General features: G+C 54.6%; 1 protein-coding gene across 2 annotated transcripts; it reads right to left on the minus strand.

The window, feature by feature from the left end:
• Positions 1 to 2442: 2442 nt before the first annotated feature.
• Positions 2443 to 18021, minus strand: NACA (nascent polypeptide associated complex subunit alpha). 2 transcript variants are annotated; one of them, XM_039514578.1, is made up of 9 exons: positions 17886 to 18021; positions 16167 to 16238; positions 11597 to 11677; positions 5870 to 5955; positions 5302 to 5379; positions 4635 to 4781; positions 4126 to 4254; positions 3188 to 3310; positions 2443 to 2577 (listed from the first exon to the last, which is right to left on the minus strand). In XM_039514578.1, the coding sequence occupies exons 2-9, from the start codon at positions 16234 to 16236 to the stop codon at positions 2563 to 2565; spliced, it is 729 nt and encodes a 242-aa protein (XP_039370512.1). In that variant the 5' UTR covers positions 16237 to 16238; positions 17886 to 18021; the 3' UTR covers positions 2443 to 2562. The 2 variants fall into 2 exon arrangements, with proteins under 2 accessions (XP_039370512.1, XP_039370513.1); XM_039514579.1 differs by lacking the exon at positions 11597 to 11677.
• Between the last annotated feature and the right edge of the window lie 333 nt (positions 18022 to 18354).

The raw sequence follows: 18354 nt of genomic DNA on the forward strand, positions 1-18354 counted from the left end.
TGTAGAAATATCTCCTGTGTGTTCCGTTCTATGCATCCGAAGAAGTGAGCTGTAGCCCACAAAAGCTTATGCTGAAATAAATGTGTTAGTCTCTAAGATGCCACAAGTACTCCTGTTCTTTTTGCGGATACAAACTAACACGGCTGCTACTCTGAAACCAGTCTTAATTAAAACGATCGAGTCCGGCTCCCTGAACCTCATGCTCCAGCATTTCCCCCAAATTTGGCTACAGCATCCGTCCTTCTCTGCTCCATCTTCCTGCATCCTCCAAAGGCTTCCCATGGGAGATTGAGAACTCTGCCTGCTTGGATTTACACAGACAGACTGTGACTAACAGCAGTATCTATAGCGCTTGTGCACAGCACGAGGGGCTTCCAGCTAGCAGCTCTCCCTGCTGTCATTTGGGGTTCCTTGCTGACTGTATTCTCCGCAGTGTAGCTAATCAGTTGTAATGAGTTGTTCCACGGCCCAGTTTTTATTGCACAGGGAGAAACGCGTTACTAAGCAGTGAAAAGATTCTCATTTCCACCACTCCTGCTTTTTCCTTTCATGACACTTAGGATTTCATTGGGGGTTAGCTCCCTCCCACCGACTGCTGGTCTTTTGAAAACCTCCCTCTGCACCGCACTCAACTTTCTGGACAAGGACAGGTTTATTTGTAGGCTGGGGAACAAGAGATCAAAGAAATCTCATCACGTGGTAGTACACGACAATGCCATTAAAGTTCTAGTAAAGCAGCATTTTTAAATGGTGGGTATTGTCATTTACTTTGTACATACCTAGCACAATAAGGCCCTGGCCTGACTGAGGCTGGCAGGTGCTACTGCAATATAAATGTTAACACCCTGACAGCAAGTTCAGACAGTGACTCCACCCTCAAAAGTTACACAACAGGGTGTAAATAAGGGATGAACGCCAAGAAAAACTTCCCAACGCCACCGATCCAAGGAAGCAGCTGAAGATCCACCAGCTGAGCAGAGTTGCCAATTCTTGTTATTTTGGGGGTATTTCCAGAAGCTCCAAGTGCTGAAATCAAGAGATCGCAAGGACTGTCTTTTTCTTGGTTTTGTCCAGTTCCTAGCACCACACAACACTGTAGCTCAAGAGAGGTCACTGGACTGGGCCTCAGGAGACCTGGCTCTGTCACTGGCCTGCTGGGTAACCTTGGGCAAGGCACTTACCTCTCTGTGCCTCAGTTTGCTCATCTATAAAATGGGGGTAATGATACTTCCTCTGTAAACGAAAATCACTAGAGAGCCAGGGACGATTCTTTCATGGTAGCAGAGAAAAGCTTAGACACATTAAGCGAGTGTAACCTAAAGCCTCAGAAACCAAACGGCAGATCAAAAGAATGTGACTTTCCTTTTTATAAAGAGGTCACGATTTTTAGGCCAATCTCATGATTATGTTCGTAGAATCATAGGACTGTAAGGGACCTCGAGAGGTCATCTAGTCCAGTCCCCTGCACTCATGGCAGGACTAAGTATTATCTAGACCATCCCTGACCGGTATTTGTCCAACCTGCTCTTAAAAATCTCCAGTGACGGAGATACCACAACCTAGCTAGGCAATTTATTCCAGTGCTTAACCACCCTGTTAGAAAGTTTTTCCTAACGTCCAACCTAAACCTCCCCTGCTGCAATTTAAGCCCATTGCTTCTTGTCCTAGCCTCAGAGGTTAAGAACAACAATTCTTCTCCCGCCTCCTTGTAACAACCTTTTATGTACTTGAAAACTTATGTCCCTTCTCAGTCTTCTCTTTCAGACTAAACAAACCCAATTTTTTCAATCTTCCCTCACAGGTCATGTTTTCTAGACCCTTAAATCATTTTTGTTGCTCTTCCCTGGACTCTCGCCAATTTGTCCACATCCTTCCTGAAATGTGGCGCCCAGAACTAGACACAATACTCCAGCTGAGGCCTAATCAGCGCAGAAGAATTACGTCTCGTGTCTGCAACTACATCCCAGAATTATGTTTGCTTTTTTGCAACAGTGTTACATTGTTGACTCATATTTAGCTTGTGGTCCACTATGACCCCCAGATCCCTTACATGTTGGTAACACCGGAGTCATTAAAACCTGGAGCAGACTAGACACTTGAGAACTCTAAAGGGAGCAATCTTGCATCACCTTTGGAGGGGATGAAGCCCTCCAGAGATTTTCTAACCTCTGAACATGAGAATTTGCGATGAACTTTAGACAGCGGGTGTCCGTAAGCTCAGTGTTCCACACTCGCGAAGGAACATTCATGTGCTAGAGTCTGAGCCCTTTGCTGCCCCTACAGGCTGGTGGACCTTCACACTGAGCAAGGAAACCCTAGAATTAGCAGGTGTGCTTCCCCAGGAACAGCAAAGGAGAGACAATGTCAGGCCCGGGATCTTCTCTGTGATCAGCAGTTACACCTCCTTGTGACCTCGGGGCAAACAAAAGGCAAAACAAAAAATAAAAGATTTCACCGACAATAAGCCACAACTTTTATTTATCGATAGAAATAGTACAAATGTTAAATTTAGCTGCATTTTACTCTTCTCTGAAAAACCAAAAGGTTCCTCCCTTCTGATGGCTACATCGTCAATTCCTGGAGAGAGAGAGAGAGAGAGAAAGGTTAGAAACTATCCCTGGGGGTAGGTCTGAAATTCCCTGGAGACTTCACTAAGCTCTGCACGCCACCCGCTCCAGCATGCTGATGCAGAAGCAACAGAGCGGCGTGAGCTTCAGACTGTTTATCTACCAAGCGGGGCCAAGTGGCCTTGGGGAAGGCTGTTATGGCTACTCTGAGGGCAGAGAGCTGTGCGATATCCTGCTTGGATACACACGGGGGGGCAGGGAGGACAAAGGCAGGGGGACGCCTACCCCCCAAATAATTATTTACATCACAACACAGACCCAAGCGGATTTTGTACCATCGGATCTGTTATTTCCCCCCATTCCCAATGGCGACGTTGGTGCAGACAATGAAAACTGCCAGAATGAAGAAGAACAGGCGAGTTGAGACACGAAGAGAGGAGGGGGTAAGTAGAGACATGCCCTCATGGTAACTGATCAGTAAGCGCCTCACACCCATCAGCAGTGAAACGAGCGTGCCCTGTTCTCCCCATCCAGGGAGGAGTCACTCCAAACTGTAACGTCTACTCCCCAGGTTTTGGGTTGCTCGACTGGCTGGGAACTTGGCTTCGGGGGCCACTCACCATAATAGCATTTACAATATCATTACTGTTGTTCTTCAGGGCCCGGACAGCCTTCGCCCGGGACACGTTCGCCTGGGACATGACCAGCTCGATGTCCTTCACCTCAACGCCGGTCTCGTCAACCTACGCGAGAAAAGACCAGGTCTGTCTCCCAGCTGGTGGCACGGACCTCTCTGTGCCGTGCAGGTACAGATGGCCCCGGCCCACTGGGGGGAGCCACAATTCAACCCAAGCAGTAGCAGCAGTCATGATCTGATTTCACTGCTTGCCTGCTTCATGGAAGCACAGAAATTACCAGGCTGGATCAGACCCAATCTGGCCTGTTATCCTGTCTCCTGACAGTGGCCAGCACCAGCTGCTTCAGACGGAAGGTGCAAGCAGCGTCGCAGTAGGGGATTCTGGGATGGCCAGAGCTCAGGGCAAGTTTCTTCTTTCTACCATTAGGGCAGGGAGGCGGGGGAAGGGACAGGGAATCCCCAGGTACCACGTCTCAGTGTATCCAGCACGCATTATAGGGACAAATGGGCTCAGATGCCGTGAAGGTGAGTGCGACAGGGAGGTATCACAATCCATACAGCAGCAGGAGCCCCGTAACGGTAGTAATCCATGCTGGTGAGAAGTGCCTGTTCCGGAGCGGGGAAGGATAGTAAATGTCCAGGGCCTGCCCTCTGCCGGGCTTCCCAAAGAGAGGACCAGTCGGTACGATGGTTTGCGTGAGGCAGACATCCAGCCCCCTAGGAAACGGGCTGGGAACCCACCCCCAACCAGCTTCACACAGGGGTCCTGGACACCTGCCAGAGGGAGACATTAGGGTGGGCGGCCAGCACGTTCCATTAACCACACGTGCACATTAATACAGTGGGTCCTTTCATCTGAACTGCACTGGCTGTGAGCTTGTTTCAGACCCCAAACATGACTGGGCCCCGGAGACCACATACTTCCTCTTCTTCGCTCTCCTCCTGTACGGTGGGAGTCTGTGTGTTTTCCTGAATGTTTGAGACGGCTTCTCCTTGCACTTTGAATTTCTCGGCAGCTGCCAGCTGCGCCTGCTGGGACAGATCTTCGATCTGGGGGTTGGGAGAAGCACAGAGCACAGTGAGATGCTGGTGAACAGGCTGCAATTTGAAACTGAACCCAAAGAGAAGCCAGGACTTCCGAATGGAGGTTCAGATATCGAAGGCCTTTTGAGTCAGCCACAGCCGCAGTGCAAGCACAGTGGAGATGAGAAAACCAGCCGGCAGAGAGGGTTCAGAGCCCACTCCCATCCCATCCCACCAGACACACACACACACAGAGCAGGGAAACTCATCTAGGCACACTTCTGTCTGAAGCAAGACGCCACAGAACTGCAAACCCCGAGGTCTGGCTGGGCCACCATGCTACTGTGAACACAGATTGAAAGAGCGGTCAGATGTTCGCCCGCCCATCACGAGCGGGCTCAGCTCACCTTTGCCTCACCGAAGACGATGTAGGTGTCTGATGCGGGGCTTTTGTACACGTCTGGCTTCGTGATGACGAAGAGGATGTTTTTGGATTTCCGGATGGTGACTCGGGTTACACCTGTGACCTGGCGAAGGCCCAGTTTGGACATTGCCTTAAAAGCAAAGGGGAAGGGAAGAGAAATCGCTCATTGAGATAGTCTAGGCTCAGGACATCGGGATCCCACAAAGAAACCTCTGACATTTCTACGTCCGAGAAGCCTTCAAAGCCTTGTAGACAGAGGCGGAAGGTAGAGAACCTGGAGGCAGTGTTCATTCCCAGCTCTGCCACCGCCTTGCTGGGTGACCTGAGGTCACCTCTCTCTGTTTCCATTTCTCCTCTGGAACGGGCACACCCCCTCGGCTGGGGGTCGCCAGGGCTGGCCTCTGAGGTCACTGGATGAGAAAGGCGTCACACAAGTGCCCCTAGGTTCCGTGCCAGCCTTGCCAGCACAGGAGGCCTTGCACTATACAAGCTGCACCATGCTGGGCACAACAGGGCTAAATCGAAGGGGCCCAGTGGATATAAGCCCCAATGCGCACTGAGATCTTGACAGAGCCATTCCTCTTCCCAGCGGGGCTGGCTGACACCCTAAGGGAGGGCGAGGAATTGGGCCCACTGCCATCTTCTCTTACCTTTCGTGCTTTCTTTTCACTCCGGCTCTGTTTTGCTTTGCTAACTGGTTCTTCATCTATTTCAGCTGCTGCTGCGAGCTGCAGGGACAGAAAACAAGTGGGACCTTAGGAAATCCTGGGGAAGAGGCCCAAGGAACCAACAGCAGGGGGAGCAGCGGAGATGGTCTCTCTCAGAAACTGCTGCTCTGCCGTGCTGGGGAGCCGAGTTCAGGACAGAGCTTGGGCCACATGCACTGAGAGCAGCATGGGGAGGGAGGAACAGACTCTCCGGCGGCCAGCATTCACAGCGCCGGGAGCTAGCTGGCACAGGATCTACAAGGACTGGGAGGGATGCGTCTGGGTGGATTAAAGAATGGGGATTTCCCAAGGGCCTTCCCCCATATCTGTGAGCACAGTGAGAGATGCATGTTCACGTCCACCTGAAGTGACTGCTTGGGCTCACTCAGTTCACAGATCACAGCCCTACACAGCGTGAAGATGAAAGGGCCTCGCGCTCACTTCCAGAAGCCAGGGATCCTGCAACGCAGCCCCACCGCACGCGCTCAGCTGCAGGGAGCGGACCCCTCACCTGTGCCTGCTGTGTGGTGGCCTGTGTAGAGTCTTGTTCTTCGAGTTCTGGCACCGATTCGTCACTGTCGGATTCTGTGCCGGACCCTATGGAAACAAACATGCATCACATTTTCCAGCGTGGGCCCCTGTGGGAAGTAGCAGGCAAGGCTGGAGGAAACAGAAGGGGCCAAGGAAGCTGCCCTGTTCTGGCAGAGCCTTTGCCATGGGGTTGTTTAGGGTCTCGTTATACCAAAGGGTTGACACTGCTCCATCACGCCAGTTCACACCAAAATGAACTTCAAGCCAATAAACTTATGCAAGACCTGGTAGAGGAGCAGTTCTCCCCTCACTGATCCCTCCTGGGTAATAAAGGACCAGGCACATCCAAGGAGGACAACACAGACTAGTAGCACAAAACGCTCTGGAAATCCAGTGCTCGGAAACGGTGGGGGAAAGACCCTTGTGCAGCAGCAGACAGAAGCCTAGTATTCAGGCTGGCTCGGGCCAGACGGCATGACTGCCTGCTCCTTACCCTCCTGCTCTCTCTAACAACTAGACTGGAGCGGATCAGAACCTGGTATCTGAGAGGCCATTGGGTTTACAGACCCTGCCTACACAGCTGCCACTGGATTTTGGACAGGGAAGGGAGAGTGAATTAGAGGACGGGGGGGATGGTTGGTATTCTGTCCCGTCTAGAAGCTGCGAAACAGGAAGGAGCGTAAGGTACTCCCCTAGGCGAAGTGGGGAAGTATCTGCACCTAATTAGTGAGCCGAGCGAGGGCACTGGGCACCTCCCCATCTCCTTTAAAATCAGCGGGAGTCACAAGTGCTCAGCTCTTTGCAGAATCCAGCTCCAAGCCCGAACCTTTACATTCATCAGCAGTGAAGCGTGTGATAGGCAGGAGCAGATGATAAACACGTGTAAAGGCAATAGGGTGGCCAGATGTCCTGATTTTATAGGGACAGTCCCGATATTTGGGGCTTTTTCTTATATAGGCTCCTATTACCCCCCACCTCCTGTCCCGATTTGTCACACTTGCTGTCTGGCCACCCTAAAAAGCAGGTTCGACAACACCCGGAGAGCGAGTCAGCGCAGCAGAACTCGCATCACCAGGGACCCAGCTGGGGTGGGTGGGGGGAAGACAAAAGACCTCTTCAGTCTGGTTAAATGACAGCAAAGCGGGGGATTGCAGGAGCGCAGGCTAGAGCAGGGAAACTGGCTACGCTTCCCCCTGAGCTCGCAGGGTTACGCTGTGGCTTTGCACAAAGCCAGGCCCATGCAGGGCTCTGTTAAAGGGGTGGTATGACACCAATTAAACCAAGAGCCCTTAGCAGGAAGCAGCAGCTCTGGATGCGTATCTGGGCCGCTGCCCAGGTTCTGGTAAGACTCAGAGGATCGCTGGCAGTTCACGCAAGTCTCCGCTGCAGTGGGTGTAGGTAGCTCGCAAGCCGGGACGTGTTGGAGAACGAAACGTGCCTGACAGCACAGAAGTGAAGCAGCAGAATCTGTCTGTGCCACACTTGACCCCCAGCGCAGAGCGGGAGGGGCGAGTCACAACCCTCCTCACCTGTGCTCACAGCCAGTTCAGAAATGAAGACCAGCCAGGGCACAAACCCAGCCCCGTTTGTGATTTCCACGTGCCCCAGTCTCACTGGGAGTGGAGAGAAGGCTCGGTAACTAGACAGACCCACCAACCACTCACCCCCCGACCCTCGGGCCCTGCACTAAATGCTGTGTGCAGCTTGGGGAGGGTGTGTATAGGGCAGGCCACCACCACCAATGACATACGGCAACAATCCCGTGGCCCAGAAGTGAGGGCAGATGGGTCAACTGACCACACACGCGCTAAGAACCATCACAGGCCACCGAGACACATTTTAACACCACACTTGCTGCCAGGGAAGTAAAAGGATAACCACAGGTGACCCAGCCGGGATGCTAAAGCCAAGCAGAACTGTGAGCATCTGCCCAACACAGGCGGCCCGAAGTGACCACGATTAACCCTGGCTCCTCTGGCGATCTCTAAGCTAACCTAGATCCCCACAAGGTTGCTGAGAAACAGAGAATTAGGAGAGGAATGGATTAAATACACAGCAGGCGTTGGAGAAACATCCAAGTGGGAGGCTCCGACTGGCCTTTCAAGCCCTACGCAGTCCTGGTGACGCTGGTCCAGACGCAACAGAGTTCAAACCACCCGCCCCTGCAAGCCAGCCCCATGCTCAGTGCGTCCCCCAGACCCCTCCATTAGTGACGTGAACTGCACTCGAACAAACGGCAGAAGCTGGTGCCCAACACAAGAGCGGGCCGCAGGCTGTGACCTGCCTGATACTGGGATGCCAAGTAAAAGAGGCTTTACCCCAGTCAGGATCCGGGGCAGTGCTCACCATGGCTCAGCACGGGGTTATTCTGGCTTCACTACATAGCAAGGCTACGTTTCTAGGCTAACAAACCAAGCCGAAGTGGGGGGGGGGGGGGGGGCGCGAAGGCGAATTGAGGCCCGACAATCTCTACGAGGTTAGTACTCGGTGGACAGCCGCTGACACTCCATGCACACAGCAAACCGAGGCCGCAAATACCCTTGTCATTCTTCAGCATGGGTTGCTTGGCTGGAGGAAGAGGAGCTGGGGCCTCAGCAGGGGCCACAGCGGGTCTAGGAGAGGAGAGATCCACCAGGATCGGCTGCAAAGGAAGCTCCCCAGCAGGCGCCTCGGGAGGGATGAGAGGCGGCAGCTCGTCGTCATCGATGGTAGCAGCCCAGACGGGGGCGGGGGGGCTAGCTGGTGCTTCGGGCGCAGGACCAGGGGAGGAGGAAGGCGGGGATGGTTTAGGAAGCCCGGGGTGGGGGGTTAGCTCTTCAGCGGGGGAAGTGGGCAGAGGCGCAGGGGCGTGGCTACTCGCTGCAGTAAGGGGAGTGGCAGGGAGGGCAGTGGAAGCAACTGGCGAGGAAGCTGGTTTCTGGGGAGCAAGGAGGAGCTCAGGAGAGGAGGCGGGAGAAAAGCCAGGGGCAGCAGCCTCAGCTGCTGCCTTTGGGACAGGGGGAGAGCCAGGGGTCACCAGAACTGGGGAAGTGGGAGAGGCTGGGGCCACAGGGGGGGAAACAGGGGTCACAGGAGACATTGCAGCCTCAGGGGGGGTGACAGGAGCTGGTGGAGATGCTGGAGCCACCAGAGCTGGCCTCACACTGGGAGAAACAGGAGCTACCAAGGGATGGAGAGGGGCTGGGGTAGGAGCCATAGGGGAAGGGTGAGTGGTTGGGGGAGAGGCTGGGGTCACAGGGGGACCGTTGGGGGCTGGGGCAGGAGCAGGACCCACAGGGGAGGCTGGGGCCTTTGGTGGAAGAGCAGGGGTTTTGGGGGAAGTGGAGGGGGTTGGGGCAGAGGCAGGAGGAGCAGTAGAAGCTGAGGCCATAGCAGAAGGGAGAGGGGTTGGGGGAGAGGGCGGGGACTCAGAGGGCATGGGGAAGACTGGGGCAGAAGCAGGACCCACAGGAGAGGCTGGGGGCTTTGGTAGAGAGGCAGGGGTCTCAGAGGGAGTGGAGGGGGCTTGGATAGGAGCTGTAGGAGAGGCTGGGGTCTCTGGGGGAGGGAGAGGGGTTGGGGAGAGGCTGGGTTCTCAGTGGGGCCTGTGCCAGGAGGTGTAGGTTAGGCTGGGGTCTTTGGGGGTGGGAGAGGGGTTGGGGGAGAGGCAGGGGTCTCGGAGGGCGTGGAGGGGCCTGGGGCAGGAGCTGTAGGAGAGGCTGGGGTCTTTGGGGGAGGGAGAGGGGCGGGGGGAGAGGCAGGGGTCTCGGTGTGTGTGGAAGGGCCTGGGGTGTTTGGGGAAGTAGGAGGGTTGGGGGAGGCAGGGGTCTCTGGGGAGGGAGAGGGGCCGGGGGAGAGGCAGGGGTCTCGGAGAGCGTGGAGGGGCCTGGGGTCTCGGGGGGAGGGAGAGGGGCCGGGGGAGAGGCAGGGGTCTCGGAGAGCGTGGAGGGGCCTGGGGTCTCTGGGGGAGGGAGAGGGGCCGGGGGAGAGGCAGGGGTCTCACAGGGAGTGAAGGGGGCTGGGGCAGGAGCCATGGGAAAAGCTGGGAAAGAGGTTGGGGCCAGAGGGGCAGCAGCAGAGACCACGGGAGAAGCCGAGGCCCCAGGGGATGTGAGAGTGGCTGGGGGAGCAGCAGTGACTACAGGAGGAACACGAGGGGCTGGGGAAGTAGGCTGGGTCACAGGGGTAGCAGCAGGGATGAGGGGGGCAGGGGCAGCAGCCACAGGGGGGGTGGCTGAGATTGCAGGAGGAGCAAGAGGGCCTGGGGCCGCAGGAGCCACCAGAACAGGGGCCACAGGAGGAATGAGGGGGATCAGGGGAGAAACAAGAGCTGTCAAAACTGGGCATCTAGGAGAGGCTGGTGCTGCTAGTGGGGCAAGAGGGGTGGTGAGAGGGGCCAGGGGAGAGCTTGGGGTAGCAGAGGGAGATGCCAGTGCTGGGCCCGCAGGAGTAACTGGGGAAGCAGCAGGCCTGGGAGAGCCTGGAGCGATGGTATCGGCTGGGTCTGCAGGGGGGATAGGGGGAGCTGCAGCTGGGAGCTTTACGGGAGCGGAAAAGGTAGGAGGCATCAGAGCTGGGATCACAGGTAGGGAGGCAGGGGCTGCAGGGGGAGCCAGCGCTGGGGAAGCAGGAGAGGTTGGGGAGGGGGGCTGCTCTAGTGACACAGCCAGGCCCGGGGGGGCACTCGGAGAGGAGGGCTGGGCAGGGTTTGCGGCAGGAGGTGGAGCTAGCGCCGGGGAAGGAGCAGCATGAAGAGATGGAGAGAGAGAAACAAAGTGAACCAATGAAAAAAGAAAACCAAGGGAGCAAGGGGAGAAAGGTGAGTTATCCAGCGCGACCCCGCGTGGGCTGCAGTTCAGTTACCTGGGCAGACGGGCGGCCCCCGGCGATGGCCCTTTAACACCACGTCCCTTGTGGCTCTCAAAAAGGACAGACGCCTCCCCCTCCCCCCAGAGGGAGACAGATCAATGTATTTTAACACACAAACCAGGACGCTGTGTGGGTTTCTAGATGCCACGTACAAGTGCCTGACAAGCCAGGTGGAGCGGTCGGTGTCTGGTTGGTTCGGAGTTTGCCTGGCTCTGGAATCAGCAGACTGGTACAAGCATTCAATTTTTCTCCCAAAGGGATTCTGGGAGATGGGGGCAGTTACACACCCTTGAGCTTCACACAGTCCAATTCAAAGCTTGGCTCCCTCAGCTAATACGGAGGTGTGCTCTGCAGAGGCGGCAGGCCCAGGCATGCAGGGCTCCACCTGGATCCAAAGAGGGCAGGATCACGTGCCGGCCTTCACGGTCTCTGTGGGCTGCACCTGCATATTAAAGAGGAGCCTGGCTGCAAACTGCTCCTTTTTAGGTGGGTTAGGTTAGGCCCTGGCAATTGGGATGCCTGAGAATGGGAAGGAAACATCACAAGTTGCCACACAGCTCCTGAATGTTGCGGTTTCATTGTCTCAACACACCAGGCTCTCACATGCATTCTTTATCCGAGGAAGGCTTTACAACCATGCAATTCAAGGCCTCGTGTGCTCCTGGAATGCAGATTTTCTTTTACACATAAGTGAACTGAGGCACGCGGTGGTGACATGGGAGAAGAACCCAGGAGTCCTAGCTCCCAGGCTCCTCTTCTTGCACTGCACTCTTTGCTAAACGGTTTTGTTAATGGACTACCCAGCACAGCAAACATTGTTAATGAGACGCACGGGGGACGGGACATGAGTTCAGAATACCTGACACTTGAACAGGAGGCTCAGAAACAGCGGCTGCGGGCGCTGCAGGAGCACCGGCAGGAGGGGCAGGGACAGCAGGAGCTAAACAAGCAAGAGTGAAAGGTTATTACCGACAAGTCCTTCCCATCAGGAGCTGCTGCAAGCAAGAAGGTTCTGCTCCATTTCCAAGACAAACCAGGTCCCACAAGAATGGTGCCGCTCAACTTTCGCCTCTGGATACCAGAGTTCAAACCCAGGCTGGGCCGCAACCCAAGCGAGTTAGCGTGGGGAAGATGGCTCCAGGACAGCGTGGTCCTGATGATTCTGCTGGTCAGGAGCTAGATGCACTGGACAGCTGCACACCAAAACCAAGCCGCGCCTGCCCACATGATCTATAACTCTAGCGAGGGGCATCAGCCCTTTCCTTTCCTGAGCGCTCGATGCACCCCAAGCCTCCGAGGGAGAGCACCCAGCGAGGTCTCTGGAAGAGGGGGGCAGAACAAGTCCGGTGAGACTGAACTAGGGAGAAACCTGTGTAGTCTGTATCGAAGGGCAGGGGAAGAGGCCGCATTTGGCAGCGTATGTGAACGAGCTGGTTCTCATGAGCAGCAATCTGCTTAGCAAAAAGCTGCAGGCAGAGGGGTCAGGCAAGGAGAAGGGCTGACCTGTTCCAGTTGATATTCCATCATCAGGTACAATTCACTGGAGACATTGTGACTCACGCCGCCTGGGGCAGCGTGCAACCCCAGAACGCCCACTAGTTAAACAGGAACAGCAGTGCTGCCTGGGCTGTTACACCAGTTAACCCAGCATCGGCTTCCAGGGGCTAGGAAGGGGGGCTTCATGATGAGCAGGAGGGTGGGGAAGAGGTGGCCTGTTCCCAGCAGGCCTGAGGCATGGTCTGCAGGTGTCTGGGAAGCAGAGGGCTTCTCTGCGTTCTTCTCCTGAACAGCTGGAGAACAGAAGGGACATGCCCTTTGTGAGTCTGAGGCCTGACTCCCGCTCCAGGTCCTCTCGCAGCAGGGCAGTGCTGACTAACGCAGACTGCAAGGCTTGGCTGCAGCACGAAGGTAACCCCAGTGCTGCACTGATCAAGTGGCTAAGGCTTTCACTGACCCTCCTGCGGTGGGGCGGGAAGAGGCTGTGTCACTGGGATAGACATATAGGAAGCTGCAAACCTACTCACCCTCATAAACCTCGCCACCCCCCTGCTCATGCTAAGAGACTCCCCTCAGCCCTACCTCACTGGCTAAGACACCAGGCCAAACTCTAAGCTCTTGCCTGAACCAGGTAACAGGGACACCCCATGTGCTGACATTCCGAGAGCTGAGCCCTGATCCAGGTAGGAATGACCGACTCGTTGATGTGTCAGCCACTTTGTATAGGTCACTTGACTGCTCACTCAGTGGCAGACGCCAGACGTCAGCCGCACACGTAGTCCTGGCTCAGCCTTTAGAGACCAGAACCTGTCATCTCGCAGCTGCTGAGAGCCAGACAGCTAGGCCCAGTTCTGTACTCGGTGCAGGAGGGAATACTAACGCATACTCTGATGTCTCGAACCAGTGCCCACTTGTGGGGTGAGGCCCCCCCCAAAAGCCCCCTCCCACCCCCAAGGAAAGAGAGCAGGAGTTGGTTTCCAGCGTTAGTGAAATGTACGACAATAAAACATGGCAGATCCCAGAGTGGAGTCTAAAATTGGGAGTCCTGTAGCAAGGGGGAAGAAAGGCCCAGCACATGCCCCCCAGAAGTTACCGGCTTCCGAGTAGGGAAACCGATCAGCTTCTTAAAGGGGAACTACCAAGTCTAACAAAGGGGCGCTAATCTCAGAAAGGTGCTGAGCCGAGCATGAACCAGGCAGCAGGGGGCATTCCCTGTAACTTTCCCTTTGAAAAATTCTTTCCAGTCTCCATGAGGCCTCCTTGATCCTTCCACATTCACTCAAGATGCCTCAGACATGATCACTCTGGACATCACTGAGACACGACTGCCATGCAACCGCCAGCTCTAATGCCCCCCAGTGTGCTCCAGGGGCATCTCCTACCAGCCCAGGAGCAGTGGGTTTCATTGAGGCCACAAACAATTGGTGAAGCTCCTAGTAACTGGGCTGCGGGGGTGGCAAACGAAGCCCCATATTGCTGGTCCTCAGGAGTTCAGCACTGCGTTATGCTCTTTCCACAGGCCAATCTAACTCCCGCAGAGATACACTTGGGTGGCAAGAGGTGCGATGAAACCAGCTCAGAGATTAAGTCACACAAACGCAGGTAATCGTACATGTTATCAGAGCCCTCTAACCTGCAGTGCCCCCCCAGGCTTCGGAAGAGTCTGCTCAATGCGGAGCTGGTATTTCTAATGCTCTAGATGAGTCAGAGCCAGACAGGGTAACTCTTCGCGCCCCCCCAGCCACACTCTACCTCCTGTAGTAACTTGAGACCTACCTGAAGGCTCCAGAGCAGCTTCAGCCTGTACAGCCTCAGCCTGGGAACCCTCGCCTGCCACCTCAGGACTCTTGGTGGCAACTGCTCTGGTTTGCTCAGCTGCCAGTGTCACTCCTGTGAGAGCCCAGCTTGCTTCCCCGGGAGCCGGGGGAGGAGTTACTGCAATAGCATCAGCTGTTGAGTACACACCCCCTACTACCAAGATCCACCAACCTTTATATACTCCATGGCGTGGGAAGACACCCAAGAGATGAGAAGCATCAAGAGTGGGGAAAATGTGTGAGTTATCCTCGGAGACCCAGAGAAAAACCATGCCCTGGGATGCTGCAGCTCTGTATTCACCCAAGGGCACCAGTGGTGCCTGGGAAGCTACCCTGCCATAGGAATCGCAGCTACCCCTCAATGAGGCATTTAAAGAAAATGGCAGCATGACTATACTGCTAGTCAAACTGAGCTACCTACTTGACTCATGACCAACAAGAACAACTTAACCATCATGCTGAGACCTGGACTTTAGCCCCACCCACTCCCCCCGGGTTATTTCCTTTCACAAAACCTTTCCCCCAGTAGCGTTTGATCATTCATATGGTCCCAATTTTTCTTGTTGTCCCCAAGTCAAACTCACACAGCCCTCGGACAGAATTCACCCCATTTACCAGTCATGCACCGTGTGGCTCCCCAGGCCTCAGGCCCAGTCCTACAGTCATGCAGTGTGCCCCGACCCTCTAAGCAGAAATGTAGCAAACAAGGCCATACTATTCGCTAACCGGATCACAGCACCCAGGAAACCTTCAAGAGAGACAATTGAGAAGCACAACATACAGTGGGTTTGAAAATCATTACTAAATTCATACACACTGCAAAACGCAAGCAGGATTCTGTTGCCTTTTTTTTTTTTTTTAAAGCTGCACCGACTCTCAATTCAACTCCTCCCTCCCTCCCTCCCTCCCAAGAGTAGTCAGGTGTTCATACAGCACATTCACCAGCAGTGCATCACAATGTGCGGTGAATGCCAAACCCCGCTGTAACTTTCTGGCTGAAGCATCATGTTACTCCCTGTGTCCACTTTTAGCCATTCCATTGGAGAGAATCTGTTATCTAGTCAGTTTCAAGGAGTTAAAAGGAATCTCTCAGCACCCAGTAAATCTTTGCAGATTTACAGCTACATTGTCCTATGGCTTTAAAATGTTTCTCTCCTCCCTGCTGTTTTCCGAGAGACCTACACATGCAATATGGGAAACCGAGTACACAGGGGAAAGAGTGAAATTGACCATATACCAAGTGCCCTCACAGACACAAAGAAAACAAGCTGAAAAAAATTAGTATCTCTAATCCGCTTCACTACTAAGGACTTACAGTGTTACTTGTAACAACAGTAGGTTACAAATGCGTGACATAAGCTGATGACATCCCCTGATGGAGGGAATCAGCATGTTACTGAACGTACCAAGCATGCTTTTGCAATTCCACTGTAGGCCGTGTAACACAGAGCTGGCTACGCTGGGACTGCGTTGTCCGACTCTGAATGTTACCATATATTTAATAACCAGTATCACTGCTGGCATGAAGTGGCTTTTGAGCTGGTTGAGTGAGAAACACCCACACAATCATGTGGCGATGGTGTGGGACAAACAGTTCTGCCTTGTACAACAGCAGGCAGCCAAACAATATGTGGTTAAGAGAAAAGGCACCAAAAGCAATGAAACCAACATCCAGCATTTCACCCGGGTTAGAGCAGCAGAGACCCACACACTTGAGTTTCACTTAGGAACCACAGCAAATCAGAACACTAGTTAAATGAAAGCGGGTTGGTGTTTTACAATTAGTATTTCTGCACATCACACACTGCCAAAGCCTTGGTTGTACAGCTGGGCAGCAGTATCGACTGACCCCTTACTGCCCTTCAAGCATGCTACCACCATTTCCACTCAAAGAGCCCCCTTAACTCATCCATTTGAGCAAGTGAAACCCAGTCAAGTTACCAGCGCTCAACCTTCCTTCATCAAGGCTTTTAACTAGATTTCCAAAAGCCACCAATGGTCAAAATATTCTTGTTCTCCCTCCCCACAAACTGGCTTCACCTGTTCTTGAAGTTTAGGGTGGATGAGTTTTGGGATCCTTTCAGAAGGTGTATAATAAAGCAAAGCAACACTAACCTGTCTCAGCCTGAGGCTGTGGCAGTTCCTGCTCTGTGGCTGGGACGGTTTCTGTCGCTTCACCAGGCATTTCTGAGAGCAAGAAAGAAAAAACAGATGCCACCATTAGTGAAGGATTCAGTTCTTTGGGAAGCTAAGAGGAAAAAGTCCCATGACATTCACAGTTAATGTCTCTCCCACAATCAGGGAAACCAAACAGATGCACTTTTGTGCGGCTACAAATAAGGAAGTTTCATAAAACTTTTAAAACAAGTAAGAGAGAAGCTGTAATTTTATTTCACCATGAAATTGCAACAAAGTTGTCTTTCCCATTACCAAACCCTTATATCACAGCATTTCCCATTTCCAGCAAGCAAGTAAACTCGTTATGCATGTCCTCAGAGGCAACAGGTCTGCAATGGTGATCATAGTGGCCAAGAATTTAAGATTAAAAATGGAATTGCATATTCATATGGATATCATGAATATCCAGAGTTATAGTTAATGCCAACACAGTTAATGGAAATGATATGAACTCTTGTGCTTCAGGACAAAACCAAATCTATTAGAGATCAAAGTGCCACTTGTGTGTGTGTGGGGCAGTTATGCGTCAAATAATCCCTCATCTGCCTGCTGTAGGGTTCTTGCACCTTCCTCTGAAGTTTCTGCTACCAGCCATAGTCAGAGACAGGATACTGGGCTAGATGGATTTTGGGTCTGAAATGCACTGGCAACCCCTATATTCCTATGAAACTCAGTGGCCTAGATAATAATTCTTGGCCCATATACACAGCACGTTTGACCTGGCCAACAGCTCTTTACAGACTTCAGCCAGCTCTCACAACTCATGAGTTTAAAAGAGGGATGTCCTTCCCTACGTGAGAGGAAAAATGGAGGGGCAGAAAGTTGAAGCGACTTGTCAGAGGCCACATGGTGAGCTGGTGGAAATCAAGGATCAAATTCTTCCTGTCTGATGAAGGAAGTACAGGGAGATAGCAGGACCCAGAAGCTTTGGGACAATCCTGTATTGTGAGACGCACCCCCTGCGACCTTTAGTCCCAGCACCTCTGGTTGTGAGGTCTCCTCAGAAAACCCCACACATTCAGTACAGCGCCGGGGATCTGGTTTATCTACCTGGGCAGGATGAAGGGCCGAGTCAGCCCCGGGAAGTGAAGTTGTGGGGGCTCCAGACGGTTTTGGGGTTTCCAACTTGAGGCTCAGACCCCCCCAACCCCCACTCTGAAAGCCCAGGATGTGCGCACTCCTCACAGGGCCAAAGTTATTCCAACAGGCGGGAACTCGCGACCCGCCCCAGAGGAGGACGGGAGTGGGGGAGACATGGACACCCCCCCCAGTGCGCAAAGGGGAAGGACTCCCCCCCCACTCAGAGAATACCCCCCTCTTGCTCCTCAATGTCCCCCAACCAGGCGCCCTGCTACCCCCCACGCCCAGGAGGGGGGGGACACCCCCCTTTCCCGCCAGGTACCGGGGAGGGGCTTCCACTGCCGCCCCCCCCCACACTCAGGAGCCGCAGGGACCGGTCACCCCCCCACCTGCCCCCACCCCGGAGCCGGGAGGCCTCGCAGCCGGGCAGTAGCTGGGACCCAGGCTCCGCCGAAACGGGACCCAGGCCCGGCCCCCCCAGCTGCTGCCCCCCCAGGCCGGGCCCCCCCACCCCCAGCACCCCCGGCCGGGCCCGCCGCGGGGCGGATGGCGGCGGATAGACGCGGCGGGACTCACTGTGCGGGGAGCCGGCTTCAAGATGGCGGCGGAAAGAGAGAGACTGAGGCGGAGGGGGCGGTGCTTCCGGGAGAGCGAGGGAGGGCTTCCGGGGCAGGGGTCACACACCGCCCTCTTCCCAGGAGCTCTTCCCGACTTCCCCCCCCCCCCCCCGCGGGACAGGGAGCGCCAGCAGGGGCTGTTCCGTGCACCTCCCTCCTCTTTCCCAGAGCCTGCCCACTTCCAGTCAGGGGCTGTTCCGTGCACCTCCCTCCTCTTTCCCAGAGCCTGCCCACCTCCAGTCAGGGGCTGTTCCGTGCACCTCCCTCCTCTTTCCTAGAGGTTCCCCCTCCACTCAGGGGCTGTTCCTTGCGCCTCCCTCCTCTTTCCCAGAGCCCCCAGTCAGGGCTGTTCCCTCCCCTCCCTCACCAGGGCAAGGGGACCCCCCCCACTTAGTCCCCGGGGCTGCTCCCTGCTTTAAAGGACACCA

This window comes from Mauremys reevesii, linkage group 25, assembly GCF_016161935.1.
Source record: "Mauremys reevesii isolate NIE-2019 linkage group 25, ASM1616193v1, whole genome shotgun sequence".
Lineage (NCBI taxonomy): Eukaryota > Metazoa > Chordata > Testudines > Geoemydidae > Mauremys > Mauremys reevesii.